General features: G+C 42.6%; 1 protein-coding gene across 2 annotated transcripts in view; it reads right to left on the bottom strand.

Annotated features, from left to right (window-relative positions):
- Positions 1-1638: 1638 nt before the first annotated feature.
- The window catches only part of TTK (TTK protein kinase), a 103301-nt gene continuing 84871 nt past the window's right edge, over positions 1639-20068 (bottom strand). For both annotated transcript variants that reach the window (XM_074948026.1, XM_074948027.1), the window contains 4 exons: positions 19363-19539; positions 9950-10040; positions 9565-9668; positions 1639-2426 (listed from right to left, as the gene is read on the bottom strand). In XM_074948026.1, coding sequence (XP_074804127.1) covers positions 2340-2426; positions 9565-9668; positions 9950-10040; positions 19363-19539 — 459 coding nt within the window. In that variant the 3' untranslated portion in view covers positions 1639-2339. The remainder of the gene's footprint in view (positions 2427-9564; positions 9669-9949; positions 10041-19362; positions 19540-20068) is intronic.

The following is a 20068-nucleotide window of genomic DNA, read 5'->3' as shown; positions in this document are numbered from 1 at the left end:
ACATGGCCCCAATTTTGCAGACACCTAGGCACATATGTGAATCATACACATTGAGTTTAATGGGACAGCTCACATAGGTTGAGTTATACAAGTGTGTGTTCGTAGTCATTTATCAATTTGTTCCCAAACCACCTCTAATGACACCTCAATCTGGGACAGTTCCTCAGATTTGTCAACTAAATAGAAAGGCTCAGGTTGGAGAATCTCCCTCACATCCTCAACCATGAAGACCGATGCAAAGAATTCATTGTTTCCCCACAATGGTCTTATCCTCCTTGAGTGCTCCTTTAGCATCCTGATTGTCCCGTGGCCCACTGGCTGTTTAGTAGGCTTCCTGCTTCTGATGTAAATTTTTTGATGTTACTTTTTGTCTTTGTCTAGCTGTTCTTCAAATTCTTTTTGGCCTTCCTAATTATATTTTTACACTTCATTTGCCAGATCTTATGCTCCTTTCTATTTTTCTCAATAGGATTTAACTTCCACTTTTTAAAGGATGCCTTTTTGCCTCTTACTGCTTCTTTTACTTTGTTGTTTAGCCATGGTGGCATTTTTTTGGTCCTCTTACTATGTGTTTTTTAATTTGGGGTATACATTTAATTTAAGCCTCTATTACGATGTCTTTAAAAAGTTTCCATGCAGCTCACAGGAATTTCACTTTTGGTACTGCACCTTTTAATTTCTGGTTAAATAATTTTCTCATTTTTATCGTTCCCCTTTCTGAAATTAAATGCTACCGTGGTGATTAAATGCTACCGTGAAAATTCAAATCTGTGCCTATACTAAAATGAGATATAAATGAAAAGGAGGAACAACATTGGGCTTTGTGAGGCATCTCATCTGGTTCCCACAGCACAGTTACCCAGTCTGTAATTAAAAATTAAATTAAAGCTGACAAACGTAATGACATGAATGATACTTCTTGTTTTCCTGCGACTTCTCTCAGAAATGTAACTAATTTTAGCTACTGATGCAGAAGCAGTCAGGGGAAGTGCCTCCAAACATTCTCATTCATTGACTAGGGGATGGTACAGCCCTCAGTAGGGGAGGTAATCACTGTAGGACTTCCAGCTATTTATACACTGGGAAACCTGACTCAAGAGTGGGAGTGGTACCTTTGGAGAAAAGGACACTAAAAGAGGTCATGATGAATCATGTACATTGTATTAACAAAAACGCTTGTGCAAGAAGTTAAACTTCTAGTTTGCCAACTAGCTTTTAAGGGCACAATTTTAAGGATGGCAAAACAACCTTCAAAATATTTACCTTTAAAGCAAAAGGTAAATGACCACTTTCTAATCTGATTTCTCTTGCTAATTTATTTAAGCATACCTAAAATTCAATAAGCATTTAAAATTGAAACATTTAAAAAGTATAAAAAAATCTTGGCATAAGCATCCTCTTTGTACACCATATTTCAGCTTCTTGTAATAGGTCTACCATCTTTAAAGCATCTTCTGTGAAGTTCAGAACAGTACTTTAACTGAAGAGGTTTTTAAAACTAGTATTAAATTTTAGCTATTTTCTGAACACCACAAAAACTAGTTAAGTATTTTTCTAAGAATATTTTGCGCCTTGAAAAAAAAGAAAAAGTAGAAAACTGAATTTACAAGGAACAATTTTTATACAGTGTAAGCCACTTTATTTACATTGTTCTTCAGAGTTTTATTAATACTTCCAGTGTGTCATTTATCAATCAATGACAACTGAAAATCTCAAAGCCAGGATGTTAGATTTACATTTATCAACAAACAATGCTGTGTTTTAGCACTTTAACATTAACAATATTACAGAAGTGTTTGTTTTCCAAAAGTCTAAGACAATCCACTGGACATAATGAAAGTCAACGATATTGACTATGTTTGACGGTAAAAAACGAAACTGTAGAATATACTTTCCAAGTGGTACTTGCAAGGACTCTGTCAGGGACTTTAGATCCACAGTTTGGGTTTTATAGAAATCTAAAAATCCCCCCCCCATCTTTTTTTTAAAAAGTTTCCTCAAAAAGTTGTTTTTTATTTAGACATACACACACAGGTATTTGCAATCCAAATTCTATAGCCTTGTGCCAGTACCTGGACCATAAAACGTGACTGTCTAGCTCATTCACTATTTAACCAGAGTGACATTCAAATGGTAAACAGACAGCAGAGGGTAAAGAGTATATTAGATTTTTTAAATTCTGTATTAATTATCTATGGCATTATTTGCAACAGAGATCATGACATTTACTTTAAATATAGGATCTTTATGCTGTCAGCGTCCTTTTTGTAAAAGAGCAGATCAATATATATTTTTATAAAAATTTTACACATTTCTAATAAATCATGAATTACTGCACATCATTTCTTTGTCCGTGTTTGATTGCCAGGTTTTGTAAATGCAGATACATCAAGACTTTCACCACTGTTGCACTGTTCGTATAAAGTCTGAAATTTAAAAAGATAAAGGGGTAGAAATAGTCATTCCAAGAATTACTTATTCAAATGTCTGTTTGTAACAAATGATGCTATAGTGTACAAAATTGTTTCAATAGACAGTAATGAGTACCACCTAAACCAAGCACTAAAATTTCAGATATATGTAAATATGAGGAAATTAATAGGAAGACAGGATAAAGCAGTACTAGCATTAAATGCAGTTTAGTGTCCAGATGGTGAAAAACATACAAAGCAAGACCACTAAGAAAATAAATATGAACATTTTGAGCAATGCAGCCAGAGGAGGGACTGAAAATCACCCAGATCTAAATTACACCAATACCAGTATGGAAGGATGAAGGTATTTGCACCCAGTTCTCCCCCTCTTCTATGCGAGTAGGTAGAGTTCCATAGAGGAACTGGAGAAAAATTATTTGGTTGTGACATCTTGGGTAGGTGTCCATATTGACATCACCACATTACAGGGCAAAATTAGGGCAGTAAGAGAAATTTGTTTTTGTCAAATGGCTGCCATCCATATGGACAAATAGGTCTTCCTCGCCTGGATATGATCTCTAGTAGTCGGACCTAACAGAGTTATTACACAACTGCCACAGAAGTGCATGCGGGATAGAATGAAACTGTTACTTACACAGTAACTCTGGTTCTTTGAGATATGTTGTCCATATTTTATTTTTATACTTTCCACCCACACCGGTGGTGCATGTGCGCCCAGTATACTCAAGCTGAAGGCTTTTACCTGGTGGGCTGTACCCGTTAAGGCAACACATCCTCACAAACCTCTAACCGATGGCGTTAAGGGCAGCACTGCCCTAATTACCTTTTATTTCCTTTGCCATATGGAATCCTGATGTTAATAGACTCCAAGTAATGAGGATAGAAAGCACGTCATGGAACATTCATACAAACACCACATCTTAACCACAATTATAATATAGATAAGTAACTGAGTGATTATCCATCTATATATTCCACTTCTGGTGACTCCCAAGCAGTAGCCCTTGCTGAAGGCATGTACCAGGAATCTAGTGAACATAGAACTGTCCTGCCAAGTTTGTGTCATCTCTGGATGCCCTTACTATGGCCTAATGTTGTGTCAACATGTAGCTGGAAAAGTGTCGTGTTACACAGGTCCATAATTGGTAGATTTCTGAGAGAGGCTACAGAAATAGACTGAGTCCTTGTGGAATGTCCAGTTAGTCTTGAAGGTGGGTTTTTGTTAGGAGTTGGCTGATTGGATCTCCTCTTGCACTGGACTCTATTAGCAATTCTTTGTGATGAAACAGCCTCATCTTTAACTCCCTCTGCTTATGTCACGAAAAGTCTGAGACTTCCTAATATGCTCAGTCCTTTCTCAATAAAAACAAATTGCTCCATATACATCTAAGAAATGCAATTTTTATTCACCTTTAAGGTGTATTATTTGGTTCAGATGAAATTCAAAACTGCTTTAGGTAAGAACTTGAGGTTTGGTTTCAGGATATCTAGTCGTTAGGGAAAATCATGTATGGTGGGTCTGCCATTAGAGCCTGTAATTCTCTCATTCTTCTGGTCGATGTTACTACCACCAAAGAAGGATGTTTTGATAGAGAGGTGAAGTATGGAGCAAGGGGCTGAAAGGGTAAAACCAGAGGATATAGTAGAATCAAAATCTAAAGTTCTCAGAAGGCACGTATTCCTTTGCTAAAGTGAAGACTTACCAGGCATTTTAGAAACCTTGCTACCTTTGGGTGAGAAAAAGTAGAAAATCCCTGTATGGTGGGCAAAAAGCTGTCTCAAAGAGCTCAGAGACAGGTGTGAGTTCTTGAGATGTAGAAGACAATCTAGGACTGAGATGTTAGACTGATGGAGACAAATAATGTTAATGGCACCTTGTCATAAATATAAAGGGAAGGGTAAACACCTTTAAAATCCCTCCTGGCCAGAGGAAAAGCCCTTTCATCTGTAAAGGGTTAAGAAGCTAAGATAACCTCGCTGGCACCTGACCAAAATGACCAATGAGGAGATAAGATACTTTCAAAGCTGGAGGGGAGGAGAAACAAAGGCTCTGTGTCTGTCTGTGTGATGCTTTTGCTGGGGACAGCACGGGAATGGAGTCTGAGAACTTAGTAAGTAATCTAGCTAGATATGTGTTAGATTCTGTTTTCTTTAAATGGCTTAGAAAATAGCTGTGCTGAATGGAATGTAGATTCCGTTTTTTGTGTCTTTTTGTAACTTAAAGTTTTGCCTAGGGGGATTCTCTATGTTTGGAATCTGATTACCCTGTAAGGTATTTACCATTCTGATTTTACAGAGGTGATTCTTTTTATGTTTTCTTCTATTAAAATTCTTCTTTTAAGAATCTGATTTTTTTTTTTCACTGTTCTTAAGAGCCAAAGGGTTTGGGTCTGTATTCACCTATGCAAATCGGTGAGGATTTTTATCAAACCTTCCCCAGGAAAGGGGGTGTGGATTTTGGGAGGATTTTGGGGGGGAAAGACGTTTCCAAACGGGCTCTTTCCCAGTTATATATCTGTTAGACGTTTGGTGGTGGCAGCGATAAAGTCCAAGGGCAAAAGGTAAAATAGTTTGTACCTTGGGGAAGTTTTAACCTAAGCTGGTAAAAGTAAGCTTAGGAAGTTTTCATGCAGGTCCCCACATCTGTACCCTAGAGTTCAGAGTGGGGAAGGAACCTTGACACACCTATATTAAGAACCTCTTCCATTTGGAGAGGTAAGTGGATCCTGAGTAGTCTCTCTGATAAAATCAGCCATTCAGCATCCTTACTGTCAGATGGAGTCTCATTGGATCTGGATACAGGATCTGTCTTTAACTCAGATATTACATCCAAGAACAGAGGTAAGGTTATTTGGTGGCTGAACTATACCTTTGGAGATTTGCATACTAAACTGCCTTGACCAAGTGGGGGAATATCACAATTAAATGTGGCTGCATTCTACTTGATTTTCCTTCGAATTCTTGGTATCATGGCAATTGGGAGATACATATAATAGTATCCAAGGGCCATGGGATTAGAATTGGATCTTGGGCCATTCCCCCGGAGCAGAATCAATGACATCTCGTGTTTTCCCTAGTGGAACAGATCTGTAGAGGGAAAACTCCATCTTGAGAAAATGGAGTGAATCACCTTTTATCTGAATTCCCTGCTGAGGTTCTCCACTAGTAAATTGTGAATCCCTGGAAACAGAATGGCTGTTAAGGTAACATCATGAGGAATGCAGAAATTCCAATGTTATACTGCTTCCCAACACAGTAGGGAGGATCTGGCTCATCCCTGTTTATTTAGGTAAAATAGAACAGTTGTGTTGGTCGTTACTTGAACAGAGAGGCCTTTGATCTTTGCCAGAAAGACTTCACAAATTTGATGGATAGCTCTCCACTCCAGTATGTTTATGTGAAGTGATGTTTCTTGAGGTGACCAAATGCCCTGAGTTCGCACATTGTCTATATGGTCTACTCATTCTAGGGAAGATGCACGCATCACACGGATCTTAGAGGGAAAGGGCCTCCTTTGCAGGCTCTCTGTGGATCTATCTACTATTTCAGAGATAGTAAAACTATCAGTGGAACATGCCCCCAAAATTCCTGGCAAGTTAACTGCACCCACACACTGCAAAGGAAAGTGAAAACTCCCCAAGTTCACTGCCAATCTGACCTGGTGGAAGATTCCTTCTAAACCCCATGTATGGAGATCAGTTAGACCCTGATCATGTAAGCAAGACCAAGTCAGCTAAAACACAAGACAGAAAGAACTCAGTGCCACCTCAGAGCTCTGGTCTTCCACATCCAATGTCCCATGTCCACCTGTGGTCATCCCTGATGCTTCAGGAAAAGGAAATGAAAAACACACTCCTGAATACATGGGGGAGGGGGGAAATCCCTCTGACACACTTGCAGGTGGCCAGCTGAAACCCTGAAGCATAGGCTTTTAGGGAACATAAGAGGTAAACCAGAAGTGAGCCCAATAGCTGTTGAGATGCTGGAGGTGCCCGGGGCCTCACAGGTGCTCTCTCTGGATGAGCTCGGCACCGAGGGCAAAGACTTCGCTGGGGAACTCCTCTTTCTCTGAGTGTCCCATTTTGCGGAGGTCGTGGCTCACTTCCTTGAAGCTTTGGAAGGTTGAGCATCGACATTGTTAGAACTTTTACTGCTCTGTGATTCTGATGTTTTCTCCTGAGGAGGCTAGTGAGACTTTTCCATCAAAATCATTTTAAGGCAGAGATCCCTCGCCTTTAAATTGCTACAGTGAGCACATTTCTGGGGGATATGAATTTCCCCCAGGCAACGGACACGAGATGCGCAGCTGTCAGAGACCGGTATCGCCTTGTGGGAAGAGTCGCATCTCTTAAAACCGGGTGAGCCTGGCATTACATCCGTTAATTTTTCCCAGTTGGGAAGGAAAATGAAAAAAGATATATATAGAAATTAGTTAAAGGAAACTTTATTTCTACCACTAAGTTAAGGAACCAAAACCAAAAGGAAATTAAAATAAAAAAAAAAACAAAAAAATGGCTAAGTAAAATCTAATTAAATCTAAGAGCTACAACACTAAAACCAGGATGTAAACGATTTTATTTTCTAAAGATTCTTGAAGAGGCAGCACTGCCACTGGGCTCTGTCTGCAGCCGAGGACGTTGAGAAGGAACTGAATAGGTTGTGTCGTGCGCGCGCTACACAAGGTGCCAAAGGCCAGCTACTGTGCAGACGCACCCCAAATGAGCACTGCTTCCTAAAATCTCCAATCTCTGGTGCAGGGACGCACTGACACCTAAAGTGGAGCACCCACAGGGACACTACTGGGAGAAGAAACATCTTCTTGTAGCAAGTTACACCCTTGGCACTGAATGAGTCGAGGTTGATGGCAACGAAGGGATCTGTAACGTATGATAGGATATCGCCGAAGACTGTAGCGGGGCCATAGGCATAGTTGTAATCTGCACTGATGTTATTGGTACCAGCGAGTTCAGTGCATAAACTGCTGAAGAGAAACATCTTAAGATGAGATTATCTTGCTCAATATATCTTCTTAGAAACAGATTTACAAACAGCACGTCAGTAATGTGCCCTTCACCCAGAAAAGTTAGGCATCTTGTATGGCGATTTAATAGCATTACTGCCCCACACGATGTACAATTCTTAAATCATGGGGACTTGTGCTCAGTCATGATGAGACTGCAGCAGTATAAAGAACCTTACAAGAAAGAAAAGGAAAGTTTCCAAACCAAGAAATGGAAACGCTATAAAACATTTCTATCACTAAACCCAATCTAAGTACTAATCAACTAATTATTTACAAGAATTTACACATAAAAAGAGACTACATGATGTACAAAGAAGCTTTGTGTGAAACCTCTGACTAGAAGCTATGGGTTGTGAGAAGGAACTATGGGGTGGTTGGGGCATCCCTCTTCTAGAGACATGAGGACATTCAGAGCGCATGTGCTGCTCCAAAACGTATTGCTGATCAAAAGACTCCAGCCTGAGTGCCCCAGCAGTGGTCTTTACAGAGACAATTACACGAAGAAGTGATAGTGACCACAGTGCTGCTCAGTTTGAACTATTCTGAACAGCTTCTTATACCTTCCTGTCCAACCGGGGCGGGGGGAATAGAAAGATGGTGTCACAAAGGGCTGGCCTCTAGAGAACTGAAATTGTAGAATTGAAAGCCATTGCCAAATCTGTCTTCTGGTGGATCCTGGAAATCAGACATTCAGTTTATAGAGCCTAAGGTGGCTTTTGGACAGGGTGAATGAAAATTTGTGAGAAGCACACCACTTTTCTACCATCTTCCCAGTAGGAGGATGGATAGGCTATATCAGCTCTCTGGGGCTGCCTTGGTGGACAATGGGGAGCTCGATCTCATGAACATTTCTGTTCAGTGGATATTTTAAAGGTTTGCCATATGTGAGAGACAAGTAACCCTCACCCACCTTTTACAGGGCTTTTGCGGAATGGGGAGTTGCAGTACAGCTGGCTAGTTTGGATCCACTTCCAGCCCACCTTCTCAGGCTGACTCTAACTGAAATGGGGTGGGGTTGAGAGAAGGATTAGGCTCCCCCTGGCCCATAGGGCACTGGAAAAAGTCCCTCAAGACAAGGGAAGAGGGAGATGGCCTGCTGGGAAACAGAAGATTTCTTGGGTAGATTTTATTTTTTTGGTGGGAAGATGAGAAGATTCTTTGTGGAAAAACAGAAGAGTGGGAAGGCCAGGGCTCCTGATTGAAGTGATTCCCTATTGGGAGGGAAGGAGGTTCCTCCGGCCAACCTCCCAGAGACAGACTGTATTCCCTACCTCTACTGTTTTCTTGTAAGCCCCAGACTGGATCAAAGCCCTCCTGGAGACCCTCTCAGATATCTGTGGGGAGTTGGGAGCAGTCAGCCATCTCACTGGGGTGGAGTGCTAATAAAGCATAGAACAGTTGCCCAGTTAAAAGGCACTCCCAACCCCGTTGAAGACTGGCCATGGAGTGGGGCAGATTGTCAGAATGGACCCACTGTCTAAGACTGCAGGGAGAGGCAAAGGAGGTACATTTTAAGCTGCTCTTCCCTATCTTTTTGTAGAATGTCATCTGGGGCTCTTCTGAGGCCTGGAAGAAAGGTGACACCTTGGCAGAGGGATACTAGCTGCTTCCAGAGATAGAGAGGACTAACTGGGGAAGCATGCCTCAATACCAAAAACAGCAGAAATAAAACCCTGCATCTGGACTGGCTGCCTGATGGACACATGAAGATTTGTTCATTCATCCACATTGATTGCAGGAAAGTGCTGCAGTGTTAGGGTCAGGGCAGAACAACAAGACATAGGCTCTGAGTGAGAGAGAGAAAAAACCAAAAATGTAGTCAGCACAGGAAAACTAGGGAGAAACGTTTATTGCGCAAGGCAAGGAGACGAAAAAAGATCCTGTTACCACCACCAGTCTAACTCCCACTCCACTCGAGGATCATTAGAAATGGTAATTTACTAACCTGCAAGTTTCATGACAGTATTGAACGTCTCCTCTATATCGGGGGATAAAGTTTTGAAATACTTACTTCTATTAGCTTTGTGATGCACACACTTATTTTAACTAAACCGATTATATTTTAATGAAATGTGAACATTATATTGGTATAAAAACTGTACTCACTCTAGCAGCTCTAGAAATAGAGTTAGGAGAGTTCAGACCAATAAGTTGACCAAGGATGCGCTTCATTTCTTCTGTTGTTCCTTTTGTATTCTGGCCACCTACGGCTATTCAAATATAGTTATGTTGAAACCCGCATTCTAAGTGTAATTTACAAAATGTATACAATCAGTCTTTTATTTTGAATATATAAGAATTTCAGAATTAAGATACTGGAGCCCTTGCCAACACATACACAAGTGTACCAGAAACACTTATGCATAACTCCAATAACTGGAGAATGCACACAAAAAAGGCATTCTTCTTTAAAATCAAAATAAATGTAGAGAAATCTAGAAAATGTTCACTAATTTATTGTGATATAACTATTATAAAATGTAAAAATTACCTGTCTGTGGATAGGTTTGAATGTGCACATATGGATGAGTCAACAATTCAGAAATTGATATTCTTTGTTTAGGGTTCCTTATTAAACAGTGCTACAAAAACAAAAAGATTGAAAAAGTGGGTTGAGGGGGTGAATAGTTGAAGCTTTGTTTCCTGAAGTTAAATACATATGCTCAATTTCCTGAATCATTACAGTTATGCTGGTATCCATGTACAAATCTGTAACTTATAAAACTTGTTTTGGTAGGATAATATCAAATTAGCTGTATCTGTTGAACTGGAAAGAAGCTGTAACACATGTATGGATCCCCATCTCTTAAAACCAAGATGCCTAGAAATCCCCTCTTCACAGAAGAGAAACTGAAATACTCCTGTAATATCACTCCTTTGTAGGCATGAGGAGTAAGAGGACCTCTTGTTGTAAATGCCAAAGTAGTCTGACATAGTTTAGTTAGGAATAGAACTGGGAAAAATATTTTGAGCAAATTTTGGGGGGGGGGGGGGGAGAGAAGGAAGCAGATTCTGACCAACTAAACATTTCACAAATTTGTGTAGAAAAAAATTCTACTTGAAATGACGGTTTCAAAATTTCCTTCAATTTTATTAAAAAATAACAAAGTCAAAACAAAACATTTAGTTCAACCAGAAATATTTTTCCTAACTGTCAGAAATCCCAGCTACACAAAAAAATCAATTCAATATCTAGATCGGAGTCGTAACTTTTCATGTCATGGGGTTAACAAACATATACCTCCACCCCCCATATTATCAATGTTTAATCCTAAACTACATCAGCTAATAATCATAATAGACTTTCATGGGTGGCAATTACCTTGGCACTAGTAAACCAGGATACAGCTATCCTCTAGTTGTGTTTTAAATGAAGACACAACTTACCTGAGAGGTTACAACTTACAGAAGAGATACAGTAACAATGGAGCCTTTGACTTGGTTCTGTTTGGACAGATCACTTTGGAATACACCTTTTTTACTTTTAAATTCAGAACTGGAGGTTTTTTAAAAACCTATCATGAATAGGAATTCTAATTATGCAGTTACATTAATTTTTATTAACATGAATGTAATAGCTGCAGATTTAGTCACATTTGTGCAGAAATTAGATGCCAAGAAATTTCATTAACAGAGTTAAGATTGCCCAGTAGGCTCCCAAAACATGGAGAGTGACTAAATTTAAATCTCTGAAAACCGGAAAATACTGTATACACTACCCCCGCAACGCAACCTAAATTCTGTCCCCTGGAATTCACAAAAGTCGCAGAGAATGGTTCAATAAAGCGGTGTACCATAATAGACAGACATGAGAAAGTTCTAACACACCACCGTGTGTTGTGCTCCACAGCCTTGAATTCCAGCATTTATCTGGATGTGCTCCAACTACCTTCACTGTGTTAGGTGTAGCTATATTGAATGGTGGAGAAATTAGTTAGAGCTGCTTGGCAGAGCTGTTATTCATAGAATCATAGAATATCAGGGTTGGAAGGGACCTCAGGAGGTCATCTAGTCCAACCCCCTGCTCAAAGCAGGACCGATCCCCAATTAAATCATCCCAAACAGGGCTTTGTCAAGCCTGACCTTAAAAACTTCTAGGGAAGGAGATTCCACCACCTCCCTAGGTAACGCATTCCAGTGTTTCACCACCCTCCTAGTGAAAAAGTTTTTCCTAATATCCAACCTAAACCTCCCCCACTGCAACTTGAGACCATTACTCCTTGTTCTGTCATCCGCTACCACTGAGAACAGTCTAAAGCCATCCTCTTTGGAACCCCCTTTCAGGTAGTTGAAAGCAGCTATCAAATCTCCCCTCACTCTTCTCTTCTGAAGACTAAACCTCCCCAGTTCCCTCAGCCTCTCCTCCTAAGTCATGTGTTCCAGTCCCCTAATCATTTTTGTTGCCCTCCGCTGGACGTTTTCCAATTTTTCCACATCCTTCTTGTAGTGTGGGGCCCAAAACTGGACACAGTACTCCAGAAGAGGCCTCACCAATGTCGAATAGAGGGGAACGATCACTTCCCTCGATCTGCTGGCAATGCCCCTACTTATACAGCCCAAAATGCCACTGGCCTGCTTGGCTACAAGGACATACTGTTGACTTATATCCAACTTCTCGTTCACTGTAACCCCTAGGTCCTTTTCTGCAGAACTGCTGCAGAGCCATTCAGTCCCTAGTCTGTAGTGGTGCATTGGATTCTTCCGTCCTAAGTGCAGGACTCTGCACTTGTCCTTATTGAACCTCATCAGATTTCTTTTGGCCCCATGCTCCAATTTGTCTAGGTCCCTCTGTATCCTATCCCTTCTCTCCAATGTGTCTACCACTCCTCCCAGTTTAGTGTCATCTGCAAACTTGCTGAGGGTGCAATCCACACCATCCTCCAGATCATTAATGAAGATATTGAACAAAACCGGCCCCAGGACCAACCCCTGGGGCACTCCACTTGATACCGGCTGCCAACTAGACATGGAGCCATTGATCACTACCCGTTGAGCCCGACAATCTAGCCAGCTTTCTATCCACCTTATAGTCCATTCATCCAGCCCATACTACTTTAACTTGCTGGCAAGAATACTGTGGGAGACCGTGTCAAAAGCTTTGCTAAAGTCAAGGAACAACACAATGTGCAATGTGGTAAGAGGCACCTGTGTGTTTTTAAAGGTTCAAGTGTGCCTCATTTTAATGCCGAGTTTTGTAGACTGTCCACAGAGGAGCACAATGGTGTCTTCTTGCCATGGGGAATCCCAGCACTCAGGTGGCATATATGACAGTAGCCTCCAAGGAGTGAGGGATAAAAGTGAAAACAAGGTCTCAGAAGGAATTCTCAGGACAAGTGTGGAGACATGGTAACATTTAGCAAACCTGGGACGGTTTGGGTGTAGGCCAAGTATAGCTCCTGTTTGCGATGCCTGACCTAACCTTGAGCATTGCTTTTCCAAGGAGAAAGAGTTAGATTTTTGTCCTACAGTGCTCAGGTGCTTTGTTCCCAAAGTGTTCTGTAACATCTGTAAGGGTTGAATGATAGTATGTGGTATTGGCATAATGGGGCATCATTCAGAGGATAAAGTTAACGTTGGGTTGGGTGGCTAGTGTGTACTTTACTTATATTTCCTGGTTTTCAGAAGTTTAAATTTAGACAGACACTCTACATATTCTGGAAGGCACTAGGCACCACTGGACATCCTTAACTTTATGTTAATGAAATTTCAGGGCATTTAGTTTCCTTCATTGAAAATAAATAAATAAATAAATTCTCAGCTCCCCGATTTACCACAGCCCAGCTCTCCCCTTTCACTGCCTTTGGCTCGTAGGCAATGATTATCCCAGCCAAAGAATGACCGCATGTCAGTCCCTTCACTGCTTCTGTATCATCTCCTCTCTGTTCTCTCTGCCTGTGCAACACAGCCTGGCTCTCTCTCTCCAACCATCTTCCCCACAGAGAGGCAGGAGTCAGCATGGGACACACAAGATGAGGAGCTGGAGAGAGGCTGCAGGAACAAGCATGAGATCAGTGGGGCAGACACGGGGGGAGGGGCATGAGAAGAAGCATGGTCCAGTGCATAGGACCTGGGACTCCTGGGTTCCATTCCCTACTCTACAATAGACTTCCTATGTGACCATAAGCAAGTCAAAGTCTGTATACTTTAATTTCCCTTCTGTGGAAATGGGGATAATGGTACGTGAGAACATAAGAATGGCCATACTTGGTCAGACCAAAAGTCCATCTAGCCCGGTATCCTGTCTTCCGACAGTGGCCAATGCCAAGTGCCCCAGACGGAATGAACAGAACAGGTAATCATCAAGTGATCCATCCCTTAGCCCATTCCCAGCTTCTGGAAAACAGAGGCTAAGGATACCATCCCTGCCCATCCTGGCTAATAGCCATTGATGGACCTATCCTCCATGAATTTATCTAGTGCTTTTTAACCCTGTTATAGTCTTGGCCTTGACAACATCCTCTGGCAAGGAGTTCCACAGGTTGACTGTGCGTTTTGTGGGGAAAAAGAACAGTTACCCACCTTTCATAACTGTTGTTCTTAGAGATGTGTTGCTTATGTCCATTCCAAGTAGGTGTGCACGTGCCATGTGCACAGTCGTCGCAAGGTTTTTTCCTAGCAGTACTCATTGGGTCGGCTGTGGAGCCCCCTGGAGTTGCGCCTTCATGGTGGTGCATATAGGTCCCTGCTGACCCGCCACCTCTTCAGTTCCTTTTTGCTGGGAAACTCTGACAGAGGGGAAGGCAGGTGAGTCTTAGAATGGACTGAGCAACACATCTCAAAGAACAGTTACGAAACGTAGGTAACTTTTCTTCACGTGCTTGCTCATATCGATTCCAAATAGATGACTCCCAAGCCTTGCTAAGAGGTGGGGTCGGAGTTCATGGAATTGCTGGCTGAAGCACTGCTCTGCCAAAAGCTGCATTGTCCCTGGCATGCTGGGTAATGGCATAATGAGAGGTGAACGTGTAGACAGACGACCACACTGCCACCCTGCAGATCTCCTGGATTGGAACCTGGGCCAGGAATGTCGCCAAGGAGGCCTACGCTCTTGTAGAACGTGCCGTTAGTGCAGGGGCAGGTATCTTTGCCAAATCGTAACATGCCCGAATACAGGACGTGATCCACAATTAAATTCTTTGAGAAGACACTAGGAGGCCCTTCATCCTGTCTGCTACTTTGAACAACCGATTCGACTTACGAAACGTGCACTCGATATAAAAGGCCAATGCTCGCTGAACGTCCAAGGAGTGGAGTCTTTGCTCCCGACTGTTAGCGTGTGGCTTAGGGTAAAAGACTGGGAGAAAAACGTCCTGATTGGCATGAAATTGAGAGATGACCTTTGGGGGAAAGGCTGGGTGAGGCCTAAGCTGCACCTTGTCCTTATAAAAAATGGTGTAAGGAGGATCAGAGGTTAACACCTTAAGTTCGGACGCTTCCTGCTGATGTTATTGTGACCAGGAATGCCACTTTCCATGACAGGTAGAGTAGAGAGCAAGTCACTAAGGGCTCAAGGGGGGCCCCCTTAGTCTTGAAAGAACTATATTAAGGCCTCAAGTCAGGATTGGCTGGCCTAACCTGCGGGTATATTCTGTGAAGACCTTTAAGAAACCGGCTGACCATCGGGTTGGAGAAGACTGAACAGCTAACTACACCCAGGTGGGATGCTGAAATGGTGACTAGGTGAACCGTTATCGATGAGACCGACAGGTCCTGCTTCTTTAAGTGCAGCAGATACCTCTCATTTTTACTATCAGTGCCTGTGTCGGAGGACCGTGACCTTGCGAGCACCAGATTGAGAATCTCTTCCACTTGGCCATGGAAAAGCTACCTAACAGGCTCAGAGCACATTAGTTCTACTGGGTTTAGCCAGGAAGTTTCCCAGCTGTAAGGTGGAGAGACTCTAGGCTGGGATGCTGGAGACAGCCATGGTCTTGAGTGCTCAGGTCCAGAAGGAAAGGCAATGTGATTGGGTTGTGCACTGATAGCACCAGGAGCATCGTATACCAGTGCTGGCGAGGCCAGGTTGCCGCTATCAGTATGACTGCGGCCCGCTCCCTGTGGGTTAGGGTTAGGGTGAATTGAGTGGGCTATGCAGAAGTCCCACAGCTTGAGGGCTTCCTGACATAGGGAGAGGAACAAGCTCTTCCCTGCTTGTTTTATATAAAACATTGTGGTCGTGTTGTCCATCATCAGCACCGCGCATTTCCCTTGCAAGTGGGCCTGGAAGATTTGGCATGCCAAGTGGACTGGTCTCAGCTCCTTGATGTTGATGTGAAGTGGGCGCTCATCTTATGACCAAAAACCTTGGGTCCTGAATTCTCCCAGATGAGCTCCCCACCCCAAAGCTGTCGCATCTGTAACCAGGGACAGCAAGGGCTGTGTTTTGGAGAAGGGGACCCCTGTGCATACCGCCTGTGGGTCGAGCCACCACTGGAGAGACCCGAGAACTGGCAGTGGGAGTGTAACCACCTTGTCCAGACTGTCGTGCCCAGGCCTGGAGAGGTCTGAGTCTCAGTCTCACGTGCTGTACCACATATGTACGAGTTGCCATATGTGCAAGGAGCTTCAAACAATTCCTTGCTGTGGTGGTGGGGTATTGCTTGAAGCCTTGTATGATGTCTTGCATTGTCTGAAAACGAGACTCTGGCAGGAAGGCTCTGGCCTGACCAAAGACCAATAAACGGTATTCTCTGAGTGTGGAAAGAGTTGATTTGTGTACATTTCAGAAGGAGACCCAGCCTGTCGAAGGTGGATCTCATCAGGTTGATGTGTTGCTCCACTTGCGCCCTGGAGTGGCCCCTGACCAACCAGTCGTTGAGGTAATGGAAGACCTGCACCTGCCTTCTTCTCAGGAAGGTGGCTATGACTGCCATGCACTTGGTAAAAACTCAAGGGCCTGCTAACAGATGGAAGGGGAGGACCATAAACTGGTAATAGTTGTGGTTCACTACAAACCTGAGAAAATGTCTGTGGGCTGGAATTATCGATATGTGGAAGTACACGTCCTTGACGTACCAGTGTACTGGATCCAGAGATGGGATGATGGCAGTCAGAGAGACCATGAACCTCAACTTCTTCATAAATCTATTGAGGCCTCGCAGGTCAAGGATGGGTCTGAGATCCTTTGGCTTTGGGGATTAGGAAATATCGGGAGTAGAATCCCTTGCCCCTTAGCTCCTGAGGAATCTCCTCTACTGCTCCTGCAGCAAGGAGCATCTGAACCTCCTGCAAGAGGAATTGCTCGTGAGAAGGGTCCCTGAAGAGGGACGGAGAAGAGGTGCTGGGAGAGAGGGGAGGAGCAGAATTGGAGAGAATATCTCACTTCTACAGTGTGAAGGACCCAGCGATCTGAGGTTATCTGGGACTGTACATGGTAGAAATGGGGGATGATTCAGAAAACAGGGAGAAGGATCCAGTGTGTGGTCAGATGTGTTGCCTCCAGGTGCCCCTTCAAAAAGGCTTGGTTAGAACCTGATCACTTCCTCGCCAAGCCCTGGCCTTGACTGGGCTGTGGATGCTTATGCTTGCCATTCTTGCCCCACTTCCTGGGGAAGTCTTGCCTAGGCTGGGGAGGGTAGAAGTGCAGAGGGGGCTGGGACTTAAAATGCTTTTGCTGGGTGGTGGGGGTTTGCAGACCCAATTATTTTAATGTTGCCCGCGAATCCTTCAGCCTGTGGGACTTGGAGTCTGTCTGCTCCAAAAACAGCCCCATGCTGTCAAAGGGCAAATCCTGAATTATTTGCTGGACCTCTGGTGGAAGGCCTGACATCTGGAGTCACGAATTCCTCTTCATGGCTATGGCATAGGACATGGTTCGTGTGGCTGCATCTGTCGCGTCCAGTAAGGCCTGTAAAGAGGTCCTTGCACTGCCTTGCAATCCTCTGACAACACCAATTCCTTAAATTTCATCATGGAGTCCAATGAATTGAAATGATATCTACTAAGGATTGCTTGCTGGTTAGCAATCCGAAGCTGGAGCCCCCCCGGTGGAGTACACCTTCCAGCCAAAGAGGTACAGCTTCTTTGAATCCTTGGATTTTGGGGTTGGGCCCTGCTGCCCGTCTCTCTCATTCGCCACCACCACTAGCGAACCTGGCTGCAGATGAGTAAATAAATATTCATATCCCTTAGAGGGAACAAAATACTTCCTCTCCACCCGCTTAGCTTCGTTCTCGGGCGGAACCCTTTACATATCTTGCAGCGATCTGTTTGATGTGCCTCCCTCAGACACTTCAGGCAGGAGTCATGGAGGTCATCCGTTGGCGTGGGCTTGGGCTTGGGGCAAGTCCTGCATGGCTTAAATCCTTGGGACCGAGGCATGCCCCGAACTCCAAGAGGGGAGAAAACTGGGGTCGGGGGAGGAAGCCCCCTACTTCTAACTATGAAGACTAACACTAACTGATTAACTATTTACAGTGTACTCAAAGTTCAGTCACTAGGGGAAATGCTTGCCGAGGCAAGTGAGACACACAGCTCCAATGACCGTCACTAGTGGTAAGAAGGAACTGAAGAGGTGGCGGGTTGGCAGGGACTTATATGCACCACCATGAAGGCGTGACTTCAGGGGACTCCTCAGCCGACCTAACGGGTACCGCTGGGGAAAAACCTACTGATGACTGTGCACGCAGCGCGCGCACAACTACTTGAAATCGACATGAGCAAGCACTTGAAGAAGAACTGTGCATTGTGTGGGGAAAAAAAGTACTTCCCTACCTCACAGGGGCATCGTAAGGATAAATAAATTAAAGATTGTGAGGTGCTCAGATACTACAGTGACATGGGCCAAATAAGTACCTACCATTGATTGATAGATGTGGGAGTTTTGGATGGGCATAACTGAAATCCCATGTGACATTCCCCCCACTGATCCCTTCCTTTCCTCCCCACTCTTTCAACTACTTCCCACATCCATTTACAACATCAGAAACAGAGGGGTGAAGTAGCTCATTTATTTCAATGGGATGTTCTCACCTGAATGAAAACACTCCATGGAGATGAATACAGTGTGAAACAATAGCTCTGAGATGTGATGACTGCTCCTTTCTTCTCTGTAAGTATTCTCACCCACATCCCCACTAACACTACTACCCTGTACCCTCATGAAACACAACAAGGTTCAAGACAATCCAAGTAAGCATGTGGATTTTAGAGCCCTTAGAAAAGTTGACCATTAAACAGAAAGTGCTGCCAACCCTAACTTTTGGAGAACTGATGTTATGCTACAATATACATTTTGAAGATCAAATACAACATACCTATTATTAAAAAGGGATCATGTAATACAACTGGTTGTGATCCAGTTTTACATTACGCAACAAAAAATCATTAGTATTTCTATTAAGTTTCTCAGTTTATGCTCCACAAACATGCCCTAACAACCCATCAAAGGGTTAACTGCCTTTGCCAGGTCAAGAGCAGTGTCTGGATTCTGAATCTATATTCCCTGCTAGGTAGCACTGTCAGAAACTCAACTGGACTCAGTTTTGGTTTTTTAGAGACAGGAAAAATTTGGCTAGGTTCCAATTTGTGGGGAGTAGGGGAAAAAGCATTTTTTCTGGGAAGAGCATATGTTGCACTTGTATTGTGACTCAGCCAAATCAACCAGGTCATACTGCCTAATCTATACAATTATTTATCACATTTGCAAATTGAGCTGAAAAACCATGTTCAAGCTAGAGGAAGCCATATAGTTAGCCTGAGCATTAACTAATCTTCATTTTGGTGGTCATATCCATCATTACATGCACAATCAGAATTATGCCCATCTGGAAACCAAATTAGAAAATGTTTCTGAAGAAGTCAAGTCACATCTACTCAGATTACAACAGTCTAGTAAAGGAACAACCATCGCTTGAATCTGAATTCAACTTTTTTTAAAAAACTAAAAATATTAAAGAAAGTTACCTTTAAAACATCCTGGAGATCTTTTTCTGCAATATCAGGGAACTCTATTTCATAACTAGGATCAATTATAGCATGAAGTTTAGTGATCTGATTTGTTATGTGCTGAAACGGAGTCCTCCCATAAGTCATACAATATAAAATGCATCCCAATGACCAAACATCACTTTTGGGACTTATCTAAAAACAAACACAGTAATAATCTGAATAATAATAATATGAATTACTTTAGTTTAAAAGGGAATGATCTCTTCTCATAGTTACCAATCATCATTTACTTTGTGTAATATAATTTCACTTAAGCAAGAAGATACAATAGGGGGTGTGTTACATAGTCTGTTGTTCCGCCTTAATGATTATGAATAAAAGCCAAAGGCTGAGTGCTATTAACTGCCAACACATGTCATTATTAGACCATAAACACAAATCTTGGAGTGTCTTGTTACAATATTAACTTCTAAATAAATATATTCTAAAGAATTATTTTTATGAGGACTAGATTGTCTTTCCCAACTTAAAAAGCTAAAGAGTTAGTGATAAAATTAAAACAAAATATTTGATTTTAAAGTTGAACTTGATATTGCTTTTGACAGTTTCTTAAAACAGTTCTTTCCTCTTGGCATCTCTTCACAACGATGGTGAATAAAAAAAGCAAAGTAAACTCCCTCTCCTGCACAACCACCAACTGCATTATCTGGGATATGATGAT

Source organism: Natator depressus, chromosome 3 (assembly GCF_965152275.1).
Source record: "Natator depressus isolate rNatDep1 chromosome 3, rNatDep2.hap1, whole genome shotgun sequence".
NCBI classification, from domain to species: domain Eukaryota; kingdom Metazoa; phylum Chordata; order Testudines; family Cheloniidae; genus Natator; species Natator depressus.
This window is presented reverse-complemented; position numbering and strand designations above follow the sequence as displayed.